The 23,838-nt window shown below is 37.9% G+C and overlaps 1 protein-coding gene across 1 annotated transcript in view; it reads left to right on the forward strand.

Moving 5' to 3' along the window:
* Positions 1-23,838, forward strand: part of LOC122788674 — a 341,452-nt gene that overhangs the window by 99,753 nt on the left and 217,861 nt on the right. The window contains exon 3 of the mRNA XM_044055573.1: positions 22,743-22,887. Coding sequence (XP_043911508.1) covers positions 22,743-22,887 — 145 coding nt within the window. The remainder of the gene's footprint in view (positions 1-22,742; positions 22,888-23,838) is intronic.

Genomic DNA, 23,838 nt, shown 5'->3' on the forward strand with positions numbered 1-23,838 from the left:
AGGTAACTACCAAGAAACATCACTGGGAATTTCAGTATTCTGATGGAAAAGTATAAATGCTATTATTTGTATTACTAGCAAAAGTAGTTGCACTAGCAGTATTTTATCAATAATTGTATTAGATGCTGCAGTGGCAGTACCAGTAGTTGGATCAGTATTTAGTAATAGTAGTAGTAGTATCTGTGATTGTACAGTAATATTAATAGTAACAGTAGTAATAGTAGTAGCAGCAGTAGCAGTATAACATAAAACTGCAGTCCTCACCTTGAAAGACGCAGACATTTGTGCAGTCACGGACACCTAGTTCAAGGCTGTGGAAAGCACCTGAGTCATACCAGGTCACACCTCCTTCCACACGTTCAGACCACAAACTGAAGGTGTGAAAACTAAAGGAAGTAGTGTTTAAATATTCATTAAAGATAAAAACACCTTCAGACTGGTTAAACAGTATGATTCCCTGGAGATACTGCAGGTGCAATTAACTGTTGGTAGGACATTGCCAGGTACAGGACTCCCTCCGTCAATGACACCCACACTGTGTATTTGGATGTACTTCAGTTTATCAAGATACATCCGAACACCATGGTTTTGAGTGACTTTAACTACCCATCCATTGACAGGGAAAATTACTCTTGCACAAACTCACTTGCCCAAAGGTTCCTCAACATCATTAACTTCAGTGCCCTAGACCAGCTGGTTGTCACCCCCACAAGGGATGCCAACATCCTTAATCCGATGCTTACCAATATGGAGGACGACTGTAAACCCCCCACTGTGAGGTCTTCCCTGGAGAGATCTGACCACAGATCACTCTTATTTGAACTAAATATCACTCCTGACCCCCTCAACAGCAATTAAACTAAAAAACTTCTCCAAAGCAGATTATAACATCTTACAGGATGGTATAAATAGTTCACTGCACCTCCCCCCTCAGATGGAACTGGCAACTATGCTGAGTTCTACACCAATGCTTTATACAAACACATGTATAACTGCATTGACTCAGCTATACATGATAGGACCAAAACAAGTTCCTCAAGGAAGTGCAAACCTGCCCGGTGGACAACTGCCATTAACAGGCTCTACAATAAGAGGAAGACATTGCTGTCAAAGAGTAAGAGAGAGTGAGCCCTAAACTGGAAACACTCCCTCTTCAGCTTAAACAAGCAAATAGGACTTCTTGTGAAATCCTCCAAAGCAAACTATGAATCCAGATTGGCTTCCTCAACTAAGGACAACCATAAGGTGTTCTTTAGTTACATCTGTAATGCCTCTGCACTGGCCCAGTAATCAAGGAGCCTCAATCCTCACCACTGACAACAGTGGGGGACATACACAATGGGAGGATGACAAGTACAAACACAGTAAAGTGCAATTTCCCTTAACAGCACACAGAGATCACAGTCAGTTTGGGGCTGGTTTCTCCCTCTTCCTCCAGATCTGCAATAAGACTCCCCACTGGCACAGCTATACTTTTAAGATCTCAGCTGAGTGGCCAAGCCAAAAATCCAGCACCTTCTCTGTCCAACCAGTGTTTTGTGTCCCTGTCCAAGTAGCTGACACACATACACACTTTGAGGTTTAATTTACATACAAACACAGACATACTCCTGGGAAAGGCTGGTGTAGGTTTACTAGCTATGCCCCCTTCTTCCCAGACTTTAAGGTAGCTTCTACTACCACCAACCACTCTTATCAGCTACTTTTAAGGCCCTTAACAAAGGGTGTCCAATCCTACTGTGTAATGTTACTATTAATGAAAATGGAAGTGTGACCAAGAGCAAGGCTATTAAGGAGTGTCCTGTACAATGTCACCAAATAGATATGCAAGTACTCTAAGAGCTTAAATATGTTTCACAGATATCAGCCACAAAGATAGGTTTAAATATATTTCTTAATAAATAATAAAAAAATGACAATACTCAATAAATCAACACAGTAACTTCAGAGTTCAAAATCACTGGAAAAATTTAAAATGGGTCTATATTAAATGCTTGAAAAGGTGTTCCATCAAACACCTCTTCATCAACACTTAATCATTGACCGCACTAAACCACAAACATTCAAAACAGTGATTTCTTTCCCTGGGAAAGAAATTGCTTGTACTAAAACACACACACATACAATTTCAAACATAAAGTGGGGGGCTTCGACCCCCACACCATCCAATGTGGGGGCTGTGCCCTCCACACCTCCCCTAACTAAATATACAAACTTTGAGATCACACTGTAGTGGAGTAAAGGGCAATGTCACAGCTCAGGCCAAGCGATATTTTTCCCTGGGAAAAAAAATCACTGACCTGAACCCTCGCTATTTTTGGATTTTGGTCTATATGTGTCAGTGAAACAGCATTCACTGTAATGTCATTTCACTGATCTAATATAGACCCTTTGAAACAATGTTGCAGGATAGTGTTGAATAAATACAGAAAACATCTACATCGTAACTATATCTAAAAGGGTCACTACCCCCCTAAAAAAATTACTTACAGCAAGGCAAGTGCAGAAGTGATGATAAGTGGATGTTTTTAGGTCAAAGACAAAATACAAATTGCACAGTCTCTCTCTCTCAGAGAGTTCTTAAATTAATATCAAATATTACTGCTGGGTTAGCCTGGATGACATCACTTTTTATCACCAGACTTCAGTTCCCAGACTAAACACCCCAGTGTCAGAAGCTACCAACATTTAACATCTCTGTGTGAAAATGCATAGCCTTCAGATCTTTGCAACTGCTGGAAGACATAAAATAATAAAACACGTTTACATTTTAAACCTAGTAATGCCTTCTCTTTCAAGACAATACAAAAAACTTTTAGCTCTAGACGTTGCGTCTGCATTGAAACTGAGAGAGAACTTTTATAGCACAATCATAAAACAATTTAATTTCAACTTATTTCTTGAAGTTTTGCAAGTTAACTCTGTATGTTCTAGTTTCTTCCATTAAAAATATATACAGTCACATAATTACAATATTTTCTATACATTTCTGTTCTAAGCCAGCAGGGTACACTGTGGATACCTCCTTGAAGATCAGTACTGTACAAACCCTGTTCAACATGCACTTCTGTACCAGTACTTTAATATACACATAATATGTAGTTTTCTTACATTTGTAAGACAAGCATATGAATTGTGTTGATATTCACAAATGACATATGATTATTTGCAAAATTCCAGATAGCTGGGCTGGCAGTTTGACAACATTCATAACCTAAAAGGAAAGGCCCAGAGTTGTGCTGAATTGGTAGTTAGTGATATCACATATACTGAGCCTGAGGACATAGCTAACCTGTTAGCTGACAGGTTCTGTGAAAACTTCACTACCCTGTCCCCACCACATGTACCCTGTGACATCCCTATCATCTCTCCCCTACCTTATATCTCTAAAGAGCAGGTAGTAAAAGTCCTCTCTATGGCCAAAAACACAGTGCCTATGGGACTTAATAACATTCCAGGCTGTGTCCTCTATGGGTTACAGCAAGAATTAGCAACACCATTGGGTACTCTTTTCACTCATAGTCTAAGCACTGGCTTCATCCCAGCTGAATGAAAAACAGCCATCATTATCCCCTTGCACAAAGATGGTGCATCCACTGACCCTGGGAACTACAGACCTATTAGCTTGACTAGTCTTATCTGCAAGGCCATGGAGTGAATCATCATGGATCTTATCAACAAAGATATAGGTAATCTCCAAACACTTGACCCTACTCAGTTTGGATTTGTCAAAGGGAGATCATGCTTGTTAAACCTAGTGGACTTCTTTGAGACAGTCACCAAAGCCCTGGACAAGGGGAAGTCTGTGCCTCGATTTAGCCAAGGCTTTTGACACTATCCCCCACTGAGGCATTATTGACAAACTCACCCAGCTACGTATCAATCCTTATATCATTAGATGGGTCACTAAATAGCTTACTGATAGAACCCATATAGACAAAATAGGGGAATCCACCTCCAACAGCAGACCTGTAACTAGGTGTGTTCCACAAGGTTCAGTCCTGGGACCTCTGTTGTTTGGAATCTCTTTCTCTAAAGTATAAGCAAAAACTGAACATCTGTGGCTGACAAAGTTTGCTGATGACTGCAAACTGGGAGCGATCACAGTATCTCCAAACAATGTCAACATCCTACAAGAGGGTCTTACACAAACAAATGACTGCTGCCAAAGTCATGCCCTTGAAGTCAATGCAAAGAAAAATGCATTATCATTCCTTTCACTAAAATTGATGTTCCTGCTAACTATCACATCAATAGCAATACCCTAAGTATGCACTCAGTGGTGAAAGACCTGGGCACACAGGTTGAGAGTAACTTTACCTTTGATCACCATGTCTCCACAGTGGTGAGAAGGGCATTCTATATTGCTCATTTCATAAGTAAGGGCATTGCCTTCAGAAAAAAGGAAGTTATAACCTCCCTGTACTCTTCCCTCATCAGGCCAATAATTGAGTACAATGCCTCTTTTGGTATGTACCTTTCCAAGCACCTGCAGCAATTAGAGAGACCACAATGTTCCTCACAAGGAAAATTCAAGGTCTTCAGCATCTGTCCTATGTGGATCATCTAAAATCACTGTCACATTATTCTGTTTCATACAGACCACTCAGAGGCAATCTCTGTCTTGCATATAAGGCAATCTCTGACCCTGCTTTATTTATTTATTTATTTATTTTACATTTTTTACTGGGAAAGTCTGACTGGACACAGGTCCATTTTCAGCAGAGGCCTGTGGAGAAAAGCTCCACAATACAATACAGTACATGAGAGAAGAGAAAAAATAGAGCATACTTATAGCAATCATACACAATATGTTAGAGATTAACAATTCTTATAGTAGACAATCATCAAGGTATATAATAAACTTAAAACAGCATTTGTATTATTTTTTACAGTTATAAATTTTGTCAAGTAAATATCAAGGGGTTCACAAGCTTTCAGGGGAGCTGTTTTTTACTTAGCTGTACACGCAAACATTCTCTTGGTTTGGGCTAGCCTGGTGAGTGGCATGAACATAGCTAGTCACTTAAATAGTCAGTTTTCAGGAGTTTTTTGAAATGAATAAATGAGGTAGTAGAAGTTATTTGGCTTTGTAGTATGTTCCAGGTTTTAGCAATGGTGCTGGCAAAGAGGGATTTACCAGCATCATTTTTATGTTGGATGACAGTTATGAGATTCTGGTTACTAGATCTTAAGGCTCTAGAGACAATGTGGGGCTGAATTAGATGCTGAAGTGCTGGGGTTTTCTCAGGAAGGTAGTACAGTTTGTGTACTATAGAGATTTGATTGAGTAGAAATATATGAGGCAACTCAAGCCAGTTAAGCTGTTTAAGGGATAAACAGTGGTAGGACCTATATGAGGCTTCAGTAGCAAACTTGGCAATCTTGTTGTAGCAAGATTCCATTTTATTTAGATCAGTTTGGTAGCGATTAGTCAAGATGGGAGAGGCATAGAGGAGGGTAGATAGAAGATGAGCCCTTGCGATGGTTGCTTTGGTGTTTTTAGTCATAAACTGTTTGTTACTGTAGAGGAGTCCACGTTTTTTATTAACTTTCTTAATGGTTTGTACTATGTGGATGTTGAACCTTAGGTTATTGTTTATTTCTACACCTAGCAGTTAAGTGTGTGTGGTTGGATTAATTTTAATATGTTCTTTAGAGTAGATGGTGAAATAACTATTTAGGGGAGGAGATCTGCTTGGACTGAAAATAATTTTTTTTTTTTTTTTTGGGGATTAAGAAGAAGTTTGAGGTTAGTGAACCAGGTTTCAGCTAGGGTGAAGTTATTTTGGGTTAGGGTTTGTAGTTCACTTAGGGTGGGGGCAGCACATATAAGGGTGGTGTCATCTGCATATTGTACTACTGATGCTGCATATCCACAAGTCAAATGGTGCACGAGTTACTTGCTCTAAAGACCTTAACCTAGTAAGTGACATTAATAGAACCTGCTTAAGGGACAGATTGGTCTGCCAGAGGTTACCACAACTTTGGAACAGACTCCCACTTCATGTCAAGCAGACCACCTCATTGGGCCTCTTCAAACTCAGTCTGGACAATTGGATAGGTAACCATAAAGTCATCCTGGCGGTTCCACCTGTGTTCCACTTGGACAGGGGCAATAGGTGCTGATCGTGGAAATAAGGGCAGAACTTGGTTAGGCCTGTATGGGCCCTAGGACCATTAGCCTAGTAACTTCCTATGATCCTATGGCTGTAACAGTAATAGCAGGCATACTAGTAGTAGTAGTAGTAGTTGTAGCAGTAATAGCAGTAGTACTAGTAGTACTGGTTGTAGCAGTAATAGCAGGAGTACTAGTAGTAATGGTTGTAGCAGTAATAGCAGGAGTACTAGTAGCAGTAGCTGTAACAGTAATAGCAGTAGTACTAGTGAGAAGACTGCCAGGCCAGATAGCTAGTATTTTGTAAATAATTCTGTGTCATTTGTGAATAGTAATATGATTAGTATGTTTGTCTTACAAATGTAAGTAAACTGTATGTTATGTGTTGAGCTTCAAAAATGTTACCACAGTGTACCCTACTAGAAAAGACAAAATCGCTAAGAAAATAAGTTGAATTGTTTATGATGGTGTTTACCTTAGCATGGAGACATAATGTCTGCAGCTAGAAATTCTTTCTATTGTCTGGAAACAGAAATAATTACAGGTTTCCAAGGTAAAAGTGTTAAACAGTTTTACGACTTCCAGTTTTAGGCAAAACTTCTGAGTGATAAGTATTTTTAAGACAGAGGTGTTATATTTTAAGTTCCTGTTAGTCTGGGAAATAAAGGCAGAGGTGACAAGAATGATGTAAGCTGAGATAACCCAGCAGAAATGTTTGATAGTAATTTAAGAACTATCTCTCAGAGAAAGTCTGTGCATTTTGTATTTGTCTATGGACTAGAAACATCCATTCAGCACTTGCAATTGCCTGGCTCTGTAAGTAAGACTTAGATTACAGTGATTTCTCTTAGAGATACAAAGGAATATAGCAAGATTAGTTTAGATGTTTTCTGTATTTAGGTGAGACTGTCCTGTAATGTTGTTTTAAAATATTTCCTGTGCTTCTGAACTCTGTTTTCACTGTGTTGACTTATTGAGTATTGTCTTGTTATTTTATTATTTATTATTAAATATATTTAACTTTTTAAGTGTGGGTGGTTTGTTTAGAGAGAAGGAAAAGAAAGTATATATATATATATATATATATATATATATATATATATATATATATATATATGTAGATAGATATAGATATAAACACACACACACACACACACACACACACACACACACACACACACACACACACACACACACACACACACACACACACATATATATATCCGGACACATGCTCGACTAGCATAACATGTATGTGTGCCTGTTTCATAGATCGGACTGCAGTGCAGGTAAGGGAAAATTCCCTTTTCCCCACTGTAGTGCGATCCCAGAGTGAGAATAATAAAGTAGGGGGGGTGTGGGGGCTGCAGGGTCGCGAAGCCCCCCTGCAGAAATGTAGATTTTTTTTTTAACTACACATACACGGAAGAACTTTTCGATGTTAAGCACTTTCGTGTATGTGTGTTCGATGTTTTGTGATTCGGACATATGCTAGTCGAGCATGGGTCCTAGACCCATATAGAGATATTTATATATATATATATATATATATATATATATATATATATATATATATAGTGTATGTGTGTATCTAGCTATATATAGTTATAGTGATATTGAGAGGGCAAGTGTTTTTTTTTTTCATTGAAACGGATATTGTTGGCTTGTTTGCTTTTAATTTTTCACTGTGTGTGTGTGTGTGTGTGTGTGTGTGTTGTGATTCGTTAACTACTACTTCCTTTTCCCAACTATTGTCTATATTTATATATATATATATATATATATATATATATATATATATATATACACATATATATATGTATATATATATATATATATATATATATATATATATATATATATATATATCTCAATGGATCAACTTCAGTCTATTGAATGACCACATAACCAAAACCAAAAAGAACAGCATGAGAAATTCGTAATTACACAAGAATGAAAGTTCACAATGTTAAAAGTCATAACTGTAAAGGTAAAAACAGCTGCTCCATTTAAAAACATGATTTTGTATCTTTTCTACATTTTTGCAGGTGGGCAAGCCCCCCCTCCACCTCCCCTGCAAATTATATATACCAACTCCGAGATCTCACTACAGTGGGAAAAGGTTAAATTTCCTGATCCTCACTGTACCACTATCTCCATTCAGAACTCCACAGCTAGTCTTCATTGCTATGACTTTCAGCATTGTAAACATTCATTCTTGTGTGATTACCACCTTTTCGCCTGATCGTTTTTAGTTTCTATTATGTGATCATTCAATAGATTGAAGTAGATCCATATAAATGTATGGAAGCACTTAGGTAACCTAACTTCTGATCAGTGCAAAGGAGATTGAGCAACAGATAATTAGTCAAATGAGGTCAAATGTCCAACTCAGCAATCATTAAAGATATTGCCAAGGAAGCAATGAAAGATGAGAAAGAAGAAGCAGGAAGTAAGAATACAGCAAACCAGCAGCACAAAGTCCCCCCAGCCCTCCAGCCATTGAGCAGCAGCAGTTTCAACAGCAGAAAGTTGCAGCAACAAGCTAAAAGTTAGTCTGTTAAAACAAAGAGTAAAATTCAAAGTACCGAACCTGTGATCATAATGAGTCCCCCCCCCAAAAAAAAAACTATTACAGAGTTGTAAGAGATCTGAACTATTGCTGAGATCTTTTATAGTTTGTTACTGAAACCACTATACCAATGAGCAGCTTGCTGGCAGTGACTGCAAACCTTTTCTTAAACATTAATATACATGCTCTCTGGTGCCACCATGCTGTTTTTCAGAATTTTATGTTTTACTGTCGACGTTCTTTAGATGGTATCTTTAATGGTCGATAAGTAGGATGTTCAACTGCATTTGAGAGAGTATATGATGTCCAAAGCCACAGGACTCAATTATAAGTTAGGAAACCAAATGCTTATATATGTCAGCTTTCTGTACAATCAACAGCAGTTTTGTTAGCACACTTCAGTCAACAAAACAGATGAATGGCACTTATGTGAGATCGCTATATTACCAGGGTTGGAGGATACGCCCTTTCACCAGTATCGTGCAATCTCAAATTTTGAATATAAAATTACCAGGGTCTCTAGGGGTGAAGGGTAGCTTGCCCTACCTGCAAAAAAATCATGTTTTCTGTGCTGTTCTAGATCATTTGAGATTCAAGAGGTTTGCTCAATGTTTATAGATTAGTTTTCAGTGGTATGCTCCAAAGTTACGTCTCAGCGCAAGTGCAGTTTTCTGTTGACCTTTTTTCAATTTTTGGGGGCGGGCTTGTCTTTTGCAAAGTCAACATTTGGGAATTTAGATATTTTTAAGTGCATCTATATATCTATATATGTGTTTGTGTGTGTGTGTGTGTGTGTGTGTGTGTGTGTGTGTGTGTGTGTGTGTGTGTGTGTGTGTGTGTGTGTGTGTGTGTGTGTGGCAAAAGAGAGTCTTGTGGGTTTGTGAGGATGCAGGAGACTTACTGCCCTCCTGCAAAAAATTGTTTTTGTGTGTTATTTTTTACTGTTCTAACATTCTGTTTCATCTATTACTTACTGATTCAGTGATTTTTGTATTTTAATATATATATATATATATATATATATATATATATATATATAAAATGTTGACCAAGAAAGTCACAGCTCACAGAGAGTGCTGTCATTCCAGTAAAGCAGGAACTTCCTCAGAAAGAATGTAGCAACGTCCTGCATTCCTTAAAAATCCTTAAAGGCACCAAGGATTACAAAAATTAAACACACTTAAATTGTTGTAAAATAAGAAAACATTTAAAAGACAAAGCCCAATAAATGGAAAACATTATTCAATAATAATATTATAATTATTATCTAAAGTGTAAAATTTACAATTCTAGATGCTTCAAGTGCAGTCAACCCAGAACACATACGTGTGTAGAACCCTCCTTAAAACCGAACTGCCAAAAGATGCATCAACCATGGTTGATACGGAGCTTAATACTTTGTGAAACATTATTTAAATCTGATGAAATTCCAGGAATCTTATTAAATACTTGCTGCCTTAATTCTTATATTGGGTTTTATGGAAACAAAGTCATTCAATCCAGGCAATGTACCTGCATTCAAAAGAAGCTGCCAAAATAGTTCATGTTGTTCCAGATGCAGTTTCCAATCTCCACCTCTAGTAGACACAGGAACCTTCTCAAGCACAGAAAACTCAAACTTTTTAAAGTCTGTGCATTTAATGGAATGCTTGTACAAGGTGTTGCCATTGTGTGCCTTTTTAATGGCATAAATATGCTAATAAATCCTTTTTCTTAATGGGCCAATGGTCTTGTCAACATAGAAAGCAGGGCACGAGGAGCAAAAAAGCTGTGTACACGCCCCCTTTTGTTTCACTGTTAATGTTCCGTCCGACTGTTAACAATTGTTCATACCTATGTTCTAATTTTTACTTTTATTGATGGGCGAACCCCACCAAGGCACCACCATGCCCTCAATCTCATCAGGGGCTGGTGGTGCAGTTACCTAAAATTTTATTTTGTTGAAGCAACACAACACCAATATTCCCAGGGTGTCATACATGGGGTATTTTGGAGAACTGTCATCTTTGTTGAAACATAACAATACATGTACAGGTAGAACATTCACTTTTCATGACAAGACAATGGCATATTTAGTCATTGGTTACACTTAACAGGATTACATGGGTTACCAATGGGGTTCAAATGTGTATTGAATTACATGTATGTTTAGTACAATTTTTAGATAGTTTCTATAAAATTATATAGAGAGTATATCGAAATATCATTAGAGACAAATGTGTGTTTTGAAATAGTGAGATTTTTTTTAGGTGCTATCGGCTAGAAAGCTATGGCAGTGCAAATAGCTAATAGCTTTGGCGCTTAGTCTGCTGGGAAGAAACACACATACCTCATTTTCTCCTTTTCTTAATAGCAAATACATGGTATGTTATGCTAGGAAGAATTTTATGGATGATGTTATTGATATGGTTTGATTTGCATGTGTTTATATTTGCGTTTTGTGGATTGACTTTTGATTACCAGAACAATGATTCGCTAGATTTGATTGCTATCTTTGATTTATCTCTATGCCTGATCTGACTTGCTAAAAAGCTGTCTTTAATTTGCCAACAAGGTGAGAGAGAACACACACCACAACAAAAGAAAGCTAAACCTAACAGAAACTTCCAAGGTAAAAGAGCAAAAAAGACCAGAAGAACAGCATTATACACAAATGATGATGATGATGATGGCATATCAGCATTAAATAATTTAAAGCATTAAATTAATTTAGATGATGGATATATGGAGGGCATTAAAACTAAATGAAATGTGGTTAACTATATGAGGATACATAAAATGTAGACCTTATTTTAACAACAAGAGGTATGGTTCCATGATAATCCATCTAACATAAACTCTAGGCCACACAATGAATTAGTTCAAGTAATAATCAGTAGGCGGGTGACATCAACCAACAATTTATGACAGTGTTACGTAGTAACCTATTACAAAGGGTTGACAGTGACATAACATCACATTTGCACCTATTAAGGTACCACCACTATTCAGTTTCATGAATCAATGTCATAAAACGGTTATGTAATGTGCACTCATGAAAAAAAGAAACAATTCTGTTCCTCAAGGCCATCCCTCTGCATGCCGTGTCATGCAGTGCCTTTATTTATATTTGGCATAAATTACTACCACCCCCACCAATTCCACCCACCAACATTTTGCAACTTGATTTTTAGTTTACTTCGTTGTTGACTGTTGTTGTGTTTGTTGTTTTGTTTCGGGAAATGTTTTTTTTAGAGGGCCAAATAATAGATTTAAAGACAGAATTAGTAGATGTAAATGTGATCCAAAAAAGAAATAAAAGATGCACACACCCAGCCTCGATAAAATGTTAATAATTCTAGGGTTTTTGTGCTTTTTAAGTTTTTAGCAGCATACACAGGGATAGAGAGGGATATAGAAAGCCTTACTGAACAGAGATGAACATTGAAATTGAATGCAGAATGCAGATAAATATCCAGCCCCTCTGGCTTCCTTGGTTCCTTTTCCTTCTTCAAAAAAGCAAATGTTTTGTTTTTAATTTTAATACACCACACCACATTATTTTATTTATTTATTATTTTTAGAGACATATATTACTACTTTTAGTTATACATACATATTGTAGATAGATATTGTAGATTCCAGATTTTTTTATTTTTTATTTTTTTTTTGTATTTTTTTTTATAATACAGTTATTTGGGGTTTATATATATACATTACTACTTCTTTTCTTTTTAGTTTTTTATTTATATGTTTTTTTTGATATTTTTTTTTGCATTTTTATTTTACATTTATATGTGTTTTTATGTGTATTTTTATATGCAGTTTTCTATATGTAGCCTTTTTCTACATTTATAATTTTATAATTTTTATAGCTTTAATATTGACCTTGACCATGCTACATCATGATTGAGTCAATGGTTCCATCTGTATATAAGCAATGAGTGTTTTATTTTCTTGTCTGATGATTAGTTTAGTGAAAGCGCTCACCACTGTTCTTATTTATTTTTTTGTGTTATTAAAGACGCTATTGTGTGGTACCTCGGTGTATTTTTGGTTATATATAACAATTTGGGGTTACCTGCCTTCATGTAGTGTGTTCCCTGTAAAATAAATATATCCCACAGCATTTCTTGCCGGCATTCCTAACCACATTGTCTTCACCATCCCTGTTATTTTCTAAAAGGAATTTAAGGTTCTTACTATTTTTGTAAACAAATCTGGGTTGTACCCCAAATTGGTCAAGCATCTCAAAATTTCTAAAGACTTTATTCCAATGTTTGTTAATAATTTGTTTCAAACTGGAAAAATCTCTACAAAATTCCAGTACAAAAACTTGAGTCAAATTCTCTTGCTTGACCAAATGCTGTTTGTTCTCAGATACATGTGAACGACTTAAAAGTGCTCTATATTTTGTGTTTCTTTGTTCATAGGGATGGCCCTGCAGTCATGTTGAATGCTAATGAGACAGTCTGGGGATGAGGCATATGCTAATTAGCCATGTGCTCTCTCTCACCCTCTGAAACCTCTTCCAAGAAAGCATTTACAAGCCAAGCAATTCAAGAAATGAGTCAATCAGTTACATCAGTAGAGCCAGCCTTACCATATTGTGGTATTGGACATGGCCCAAACACTGTGTTCAGCTACCTACCACAAATGTAAGAAGGGAATCAGGGGATTCGGGGAGTCACTAGACAAGGGGCATAGCTCTTTAGTGAAGTGCCTTAATGACACCAGTGATGGGGGGGCACATTTCACTTAGGACTCTAATTCAAACTGCCGACCAGTTACGAGTGGAGTCCCACAGGGTTCGGTCCTGGGTCCTCTCTTGTTTGATATCTACTTCTCTAAAGTCCAGGCCAACACGAAGGGATTCTGGCTGACAAAGTTCACAGATGATTGCAAGTTGGGAGCTATTATTAACTCCCCAAGTGATGTTGACATCCTACAGAAAGGCCTCACTGAGACCAACAACTGGTATCAGAACCATGGCCTTAAGCTCAATGCCAAAAAATGTGCTGTCATCCCCTTTGGGAAAAACCCAGTTCCCATGAATTACCACATCAATGGTAGTCCACTGAACACAGAAAGCATTATAGAAGATCTGGGCACACAGGTTGACAGCAACCTCTCTTTTGACCACCACATTGCCACTGTGATCAGAAAGTCCTTCTGTGTGGCACATCTCATTACTAAGGGTTTTGCATCCATGAAGAAAGAGGTCATCCTCTACTCTTCCCTCATTAGGCCAATCATTGAGAACAGTGCCTCATTTGGCATGTACCTCACTAGTCACCTGCAACAACTGGAGAGGCCACAAAAGTACCTCACAAAGAGGATCCTAGGCCTTAAACACTTGTCCTATATGGACAGACTCAAAAAACTCCAACTATTCTCTGTCTCATATCAGCTACTTAGAGGTGATCTCTGCTTGACTTATAAAGCCATGTCTGACCCAGCTCTGTTAGAAATGCTACATTTAAAGAAATTCCAAACCCTCAACACCACATGCTCTACAGACCTCAACATCATTACCACAATCAACAGAACAAGCTGGAGGGACAAGTTCATAACCCAAAGACTGCCCATGCTATGGAATAGACTTCCCATACATGTCAAACAGAGCACTGCACTGGCCCTCTTCAAGAGAAATCTTGATGAGTGGATGGGAAATAGAAAATTCACCCCAGGGATCACTCCAGTGGCTCTACTCAACAGAGGCACTGGGAACTAAGGTTGGGTGCCGTGATGCTAGGGTAATCCTATGGGCTATGCTTGTAAAGGCTCTAGAGCCATTAGCCTAGTACACACCTATGAACCTATGAACGTGTCCTCATGGCATCATGATCAGTACAGAAATCAGAAAGGTTGTGGGAATCACTTGAACCAGGGACTACTCTACCATTATATGCCATAATGGCATGGACATCAGTACAGAGATTGGTGGTGGGGTATGCACCGGACACCAGGGTAAATAACCGTGTGCAATAATAAACCATTATTATGATCAGAGGGGAGGGTGATAGGAAATATGGGATGGTAGACAAGTCGGGGGGAAGGTATGAGGACTGTGGTGGATATTTGTGTGTGTGTGTGTTTGTGTGTGTGTGTGTGTGTGTGTGTGTGTGTGTGTGTGTGTGTGTGTGTGTGTGCGTGTGTGTATGAGAGGGACTGTGGGGGGGAAGCAAATGCCATTATGTACACAAGGAGCAGTTTGGTACCATGACATGCAGATCAACATGTTCTATTAGTAACTGCAATAGAGAAACATGCAAATTAGCCAATAATGAGATTTTCCTATATTGCGGCTAACATGTCTATCGTATAATTTGCAAATTAACTCATCATGGAAGTACAGTCTTTTTAGCACAAGTTTTACACTAGGGCCTTTAATGATAGTATATTTGTGAGTATCTGTGTTTTAGATTAGGGTAAGGGTTGGGAAAGGGGATAGATTTAATGTATGTGCAAGTGTGTGTCTGTTAGGCTAATAATTAAGTGTATGGCTAGGTTTAGTGTGTGTGTGTGTGTGTGTGTGTGTGTGTGTGTGTGTGTGTGTGTGTGTGTGTGTGTGCGTGTGTGTGTGTAGTGAGAGTCTGAGATGTGTTGTGTAATAGTAGTGTTATGGAAAGAAATTTTTAAGGGAAGGTGCATGGTTGTGATAGTGACAGTGGGACAATTAGGGATTGTGCCCATTGTTAAGGTGAAACATGGGGACAATGTTAAGAATGGTCAACATGTTCTGTGTGTGTTGATTATTCAACATGTCCACTATTTATAATATACGCAGACATATGTCAAACCAAAAACACCATAACCCAGTGTACTCCAAAATGTACATAAATCAAAAATGCTGACCAGAAAAGTCACAGCACACAGGGAGTTTAATAGTTGGAGTGCTTTCGTTCCAGTAAAGCAGGAACCTTCTCAGAAACAATGTAGCAACTTCCTGCATTCCTTAAAAATAATTAAGCATGCTAAGCATTACAAAAATTAAACACACACATAAATTGTCATTGTTAAATGAGAAGAAATGCTAAGAAAACATATAAAAGACAAAACTCAGTAAATGGAAAACATTACAATTATTATATATAACACAGTGGCATAGCTAGAGCTTGTGCCTCCTGAGGCTGTCTTTGAGTTTGCCATTCGACTCACAAAATCATGGTCAAATGGGCCCCCTATATACAGCCATCCCCCTTGCAGCCATTCCAGTGTCTCATTACTTGGCTATTTCTCCCCATTTACCATAAACACTGCAATGTGCATACTGTTTTCTGCTTTATTTCTGCAATGATTATTTGGATTTAATTAAAAATTTTTATTTTAAATTTTATAGCACAAATACTGAGACATTTGCTAAACAAAGCAATACAGTCTCACAAAGATAACACAATTAGCATTAAAACTTCTCTGCCCTTGAAACTCACATTCATTGAAACAGCACTGAAACCCACATTAAAAAATGCATCTGGCCAATGGTGGATAAGGTTTACCTTTGGGCTGTTTCCAAATCATAGGCTCCTTGCACACATATTTAGGACCATACAAACATGCATGTGTTCTTTGATTCACCTTCCTGATTGTATTGAATTATATTTCTTGTATAATACTTACACTTGCTAGAGTATCTATTAAATTTGTTTTGACCATTTATAAAGTAAGCAATGAAACAAAATGTATGAACCAATAATGACAAAACTGCCCAATTCAGAACATTTCCATCATAAAGGTCTACTCAAACTTTTGTCATTACCATCTACCATTATCAGTAAATATGCACAATCTCTGCAGAATAAAGAATAATCTATATAATTCCACATTAAAGAGATCTGTAACTAATGAAGAGGTTGCTGCTAGCAAACAACTTTATATTTCATGGTTTCATCTACAAATAAAGTGCCAGTTGCCCTTGAAGAATAAATTGTCTATGTTACATTAGAAAAACTGATAAGCTGTTAATATTGCAATAGGGAATGGATGACAAACTGACCACAGGTTCATAGTTTCTAGGCTTCTCATCCAAAGGAGGACATACTCAGGACTGCAGCACCCCACCCCCCTTAAACTACAACACGATATTAAGACTCTCAGTATTAATTATGTGCTTCTTAAACTTTTTTACATAGTGTAATAGTATCAAAACAACAGAACTTTCAGTACTAAATACCTCAAAACTGACAATTTAATTATTTTAATTTATTCATTTGTTAACCAGGTAAGCAAACTGCTCATTACAGACCCTTTTCAACCATAACCTGACACACAAGGGCAAGGGTAAACAGAAAATATATAGGCACCTTAGAATAATCAGTCAACAAGCATGTTTTGAAGGAAACTAGAGTATCCAGAGAAAGCCCACACAGACTTAGGAAGATCATACAAGTCCCAAACATGCAATGAATGGAGATAAGGATGGAACTCCAGACCTTTGAGATGTGAGGCAGAGATCTAAACCACTGAGCCACCATATACTGAAAGGAAAATCTGCAATCCCCTAAATGGTCCACAGATATCTGTCATTATGCACGATTGTGTGCAAGCCCTGTAATGGACCTGCATCCCATAGCAAATTGCTTTTCTGACTTCTGGCTATTGCTTGCTAGGATAAGCTTCAGTTCCCCAAGACCTTCAATAGCATTTATTTAAAAAAAATTAAAGTATTGCACAAAAAAATGAACAATGAATTCAGCAAACAATACAGGTCAGTTACTACGCTTTTTAGCATACACTAAACTACCAAAGGCATCTCTCTCAAGATCACTACATGTAATAGTTTAAACATCTGTATTCTACTTCAAAAAGCAGATTTTCATATAGTGTAATGCCTCTTTTGCACTGTTATGTGGCAAAACATCAAATGACACAACATTAAGCTATAGAATATTAAACTTAAAACGTCTGTTTATTCAAGATCAGACACAAAAGCAGTGAAATCTAACTTTTGTCAGTAAGATTTAACACCAAATAAATTAATTGAAAGTGAAGTATTCATCTTGAAGGGCAATAGACAACCCCTGCTATAGGATAGTAAGCAGGCTTTAAGCACTGTAAGAAACATGGGCTTTAAGCACTGTAAGAAACATGAAGTGCAAAGGTTCAACAAAGATTGCATTCAATGAACTATAATTCTGCAGTTCTTAAAACAAAACCTGCCTTGTCTGCAAAGCTAACATGCTAACTTACTGTGTCATAAGTTTACTTTTACAAATTCCCACACCCTTCAGAATCTGCTGAATATTTCAGCATGTAAAAAACATACTGCATCTTAATACCCCTGCAAGCATCAGATACCAATTCTGAGGCTGTATTACCTTAAGGTAAATTGCGTGCAGGCGGAAAGGAAGAATAGGACATCTGTGTGACAATGCATGCACATGTGATGCGACAGGTGTGTGCGACCAGATTCTATAAAGTGCTGCATATCGTGATGTTAGAGCACTGTGCAGCACAGTGTTAGGGCAGTTGCTGAATACTAAAAGGGTACCGATGCATGTACATCTCCATGTAAATGTCACAGCACTGTCATTAATTCTCCTCACTATCTGTCCCTTTACCTAATCCTTATACTAACCCTAAAACACACAATCTCACATGTACACATAACTTGTTCCCTTACCTAACAACTGCTGGACAAGAAAAAAGAGAAAGAGATGTCAGAGAACAAGGAAAAGAGGTTGCAGAGCAGGTATTGATGTAAAGTTAAAAGCAAACCCCCTACAGGTCTGTACTGCCAACTATACTGTTAGCTAATGTGAGATCACTGGATAGCAAGATGGACTACTTGAGACTGGAACTCTCCAACAAGAACAAGGTGAGAAATACTTGTTTATTTTTGGTTACTGAGACGTGATTGCATGACAAGATAAATGATAGTGCAGTAAACTTAGAGACAGAAAACATACACTGTGTGGAAAGGCCAGAGGAGGTGGAGTCTGCATCTACATTATGTTAACAAAAGATGGTGCGGCAGCTGTGAAATCATATTATCACACTGCTGTGAAAACTTAGAGTTCCCATCCATTAAACATAGACCATTTTACTTGCCCAGGGAGCTGAATAGGGTTAGTGTAACAGTGGTGTATATCCCAACTAGTGGTAATACCACTGAAGCTCTAAATAAACTATGCAATTACATGGGTCAGCTGCAGAGCAATATCCTGACTTTGTAAACGTGGCAGGTGGTGTCTTTAATAAAGAAGTACTCCCACACTACCATAAATATGTGGACGTTCCTATAAGAGGTGATAATATCCTGTACAAAGTGTACATAAACTTAAAGAAAGCTTATAAGGCAGTGCAACTTCCACAATTGGGAACTCTGACTATAATACCATCTTGCTATCGCCAGCTTACAAACCTGCACTGGTTACAGAAAAACCACAAAGAAACAAATCAGGGTATGACCTGAGCAGGTTATGGAGGCCCTCCAAGTCTGCTTTGAAAGAACCAACTGGGATATGTTCAAGGAGGTAGCCACAGTGAATCAGCATCTGAACATTGATGAATACACTGAGGTAGTGATAGCATACATTTCAAACTGTGTTGATGGGGTAACAAATACAAAGAGTATCACTATTAGAGATAGCCAGAAGCCATGGCTCACCCCTAAGGTATATGAGCTCCTGAAGGAGAGAAACGCAGCTTACAGGGCTAAGGACAAAGCAGCCCTAGGTGTAGCAAGAGGTAATCTGAGGAGGGGTACATAAGAGGCTAAGAGGTATTATGGTAGAATGGTGCAGAGTCACTTTGAAGATATGAAGGATGCAAGGAGACTATGGCAAGGCATACAGGAGATCACTGACTACAGAATCAGGTTAGCACAGTATGAGGACAGCATCAAATTCCTGGACAGTTTGAACATCTTCTTTAGTAGATTTGAGGAAAGAAACAACAGGCTGGCACTAAAGCTACATGCTGATGAGAAGGATGCAATACTCAGCCTCAGCACAGAGGAGGTAAGAAGAGAGCTAAGGAAAGTGAACCCCAGGAAGGCTGCTGGACCAGACAATATACTGGGCAAGGTGTTAAAAGGCTGTGCTGATCAACTACACACATTGGTCAAGGAAATATTTAACACCTCTCTTGCCATGGCAAAAGTACCCTCATGCTACAAGGAAACTAACTTCATCCCACTACCTAAGAAAATCACTCCTTCCAGACCTAATGACTACAGACCACTTGCTCTGACATCCACTGTTATGAAATGTTTTGAGCGGCTGATCAAAAAGCATCTTTCATCATACCTACCTCCTGATTTTGACCCTCTGCAGTTTGCATACAGAGCTGACTATTCCATGGCTGATGCCATATCAGTAGCACTACACATCTCCCTTGAGCATTTAGAGGGCAAAGACAACTATGTGAGGATGCTTTTCATATAATTCAGCTCTGTATTTAATACAGTGGTACCGATGCAGCTAACAGAAAAACTGGCACATTTAGGAATCAGTAAACATCTCTGTAACTGGATCCTGGACTTCCTGATTGAGAGACCACAGAGAGTGTGTTTAGGTAAAAACACATTACAGTGCAACACAATTAACACAGGGGTTCTACAAGGATGTGTTCTCAGCCCACTGTTAATCACCATCCTGGCCCACAACTGCTATGCTAAGCACAAATCTAACTATATCATCAAATTTGCTGATGACATCACAGTCATGGGGCTCATCACAAAGAAGAATGAAAGGGCATACAGAGAGGAGATGGCATCTTTGATCAGTTGGTGCAAGGGGAACAACCTTGACCTGAACGTAAGCAAGTCCAAAGAAATTATCAACAACTTCTGGAAAAGGAAAACAAACCACCCAGGGCTCAGGATCGATGGTGAGAGTGTGGAGAGGGTTAAGTGTATGAAATTCCTAGGTGTACACATATCAGAGGATCTCTTGTGGTCGGGAAATACCAGTCAAGTGGTCAAGAAAGTGCACCAATGCCTCCACTTTTCAAGAAGGCTGAAAAAAGCTAAGCTTCCTCCTCATATTCTCTCCACCTTCTACAGAGGTGCAATAGAGAGCATCCTCACCTGCAGCTTCACAGTGTGGTTTGGAAGCTGCACAGTTACAGAAAGGAAGGTGCTACAAAGAGTGGTGAGGGTTGCAGAGAGGATAACAGGTTCCAGTCTTCCATCAATACAACATCTTTATTCTGTAGGAAGCATCCAAAAGGCCACCAAAATAATACAGGACAACACTCATCCTTCGCATGGACTGTTTAAGCATCTGGCATTGGGCAGGAGATATCACAGCATCTGTTGAAGAACTACAAGATTCAGTAACAGTTTCTACCCTACTGTGATTAGACTTCTGAACTCAGGCACTAGTCCCAGGGGTCGGGACACATAATAAGTCAATTCTTATTTATTTGTGCAATATATATACTTACATATGTTCCAAGTAAGTGGAATATTGATTTATTATATCCATAGTCAATATTATTTAACTCACTCAAGTGCAATATTAGACAAATAACTTAGGCATTTCAAAAGTTGTTTTGTTTTACTTTAAATAGGGTAGTTAATTTAACTCAGGGGAGGGTATTCTTTTCATACATGAATGTTGGTAAATGTCTCTGCTCTTTCTTGCATGTATTGGGAGTAGTACTGTATTTGTTAGTTATGTTTATTCCTTTACTTGTATGTGTTGTTTCACTTTCCTTTGTAATCTCAAGAATTGAGCTGATGCATGAAATTTCATTTAAGCTACACTTGTGTATTTCTAAATGACAATACATTTTACTTTGACTTAACCCTAACACACACAAATTCCCAGGTTTGCAAAAAAAAAAAAAAAAAAAAAAAAAACTTACCTTTGTTGACCATGCCAGCAGTCACTCAAATTAATGTTTGCACAAACTGCTGGTTGCACAAAAGCCACTACATTTCAATTTAGTAAACAAATGAGCTTTCAGACAAGTGAACTGTAAACATACATACACACACACACACACACACACACACACACACACACACACACACACACGCTCACATGCACACACACACGTGCGCGCGCGTGTGTGTGTGTGTATGGATCTACTTTGAAATCGTAAATTGCCAAAAACCCGAATTGCAGAATACCAAGGCCAGAATGTCGAATGTTGAATATCCTGAATGCTTAAAACATCGCATATCAAAATGTCTAATGTTTACTAGATTTTTGGTATGCTGGTAAACTGTCCACTATCCCTTCAAGATATAGTAGTTTGTAAAACAAAATGTATAGCAGCCGTTAATTGCGTGGTAGTGAATGCTTGGCTGAGGATTGAGTTGTATAGGGTTTGAAAAAGAAATTGTACTTGTTTAATTGAAAGGTGAGTTTACACTTTGTAACAGACTGTTTAGCTGAAAATATATTTTTGTGCTAAATACTAATGTGAAGGAATGTTTACAGGTAGTACAGCCGTACAGCTGGAATGGTATATTTACCATTTTCTTCAGTGTAGGGCGATCTCAGAGTTCTTCTTCTTCTTTTGGCTTTTTCCCGGTTAGGGGTCGCCACAGCGGATCACCTGTCCACTCATGACTGGCAGTGGAGTTTTACAGTGTCGAGTTTATATATTTAATTAGCACAGGGTTTGGGGGGGGGTACAGGAGGGCTGTAACTTTGGCTTGCTTTTTGATTTTCAATATTTTAAGTGTCTGTCTTAAACTTTCAGGATAGTCAACGTTTGACATTTTGGTCTCTGTATTCTACAGTTCAGGTTTTTTGGCAATTCACAATGCCAAAGTAGATTGATATATATATATATATATATATATATATATATATATAGAGAGAGAGAGAGAGAGAGAGAGAGTGGGAGGCAGAGAGAGTTTTTTTTTCCCTTTTTATGATAGATGAGATGGGGAGCTTCATATTTTATTAACTGTGAAGCTTGTTGACTAGACCTCAAGGATAAGAAAAGGCATCCTGTTTTATTAAAAGAAAGTCTGCTGAGTTATAGTTTAGTAATAAATGAAGCATGTCTTCCAGTACTCCTTTTGCAGGATGTATGCTTGGTAATTGTGAACCATACTAAGATAATAAAAATAGATTTCATAATGATTTTATTGTGTCTTTCTTATTAAAGGATTATTTCATGGCACCGTTGGAAATGTGTCAGACAGATTTATAACCAAAATGACTCCTGTGAATTCAACTTTTGCTATCTGGGGTCTAATCTTCTTCTGGCAAGCCATTTGGATTATCTATGCACTTTCTGGAATCTGTAGAAGGTATCGTACCTTTACATCTTAAATGTTCAGTATGACTTATAAATAATAATTTGTATTGGAACAGAAATGTAATAGCCTAATTAATAATGCAAACATTTCATATCTATTTTTATCATTTATAGAAATGTATTAACTTGTGTTAAAGCAAACTGGAAATTGTGAAGGGTACACAGGATATGTAAGCATTTTTGCATATAGTAGAAAATTGCAAAAGTAATACTAACAAGGTGGAATGCCGACTTTCACAAAATGAATAAAAACATTTTTTGCAGAATGCCATAATCCGCTGTGCTACCCATATGTATGTGGGGGGCTGCACCCGCCCAAATACCCTAAGAGTTAGATCACACAGCAATGGGAATAATGAGAGAATATCCTTCCCCCAGGGCTCCATGCCCTCTAAGTATTCAAGTCACACTGTGCAACCAAATGGAATTTTACAAAATAACTTCTTTGACACCCATTTTGAGCATGGTTAGCTCAATGAAATTCTTATAACTCATCTCATGCTGCTTTTTAAAGGATCCACCATCCCCTTGTCTCAACCATTTAAATAATAATAAAAAAATGAAACATAAATGTATTTTTACAGTGAATTTGATTTATTGACTGCGGTGGTGGTGCTGCGGTAGTGTTGTCACCTCACAGTAAGACGTTGTCCTGTTCGATTCTCAGCTAAAGCTTCTTCTGTGTGGAGACATGCGTGAATGGGCGTACCTTCGTTGAAGGTTGTGCGTCAGAGCTGGCAACTCGGCATGTAAAAATCTACTGCCAGTCATTAGCGGACCGGAGTTTCGCTGTGGCGACCCCTAACCGGGAAAAGCCAAAAGACACAACAACATTTAAGCAGGGTGTGTCATACCATCCATACAAAGGAATATAAATAGTTACTCCACCTTGATGTGTTCACTCCAATATTATTTTGATCAACAAACTTGAATGCAATTCTAA

This window comes from Protopterus annectens, chromosome 1.part2 (assembly GCF_019279795.1).
Source record: "Protopterus annectens isolate FY-2018-M chromosome 1.part2, PAN1.0, whole genome shotgun sequence".
NCBI lineage: Eukaryota > Metazoa > Chordata > Ceratodontiformes > Protopteridae > Protopterus > Protopterus annectens.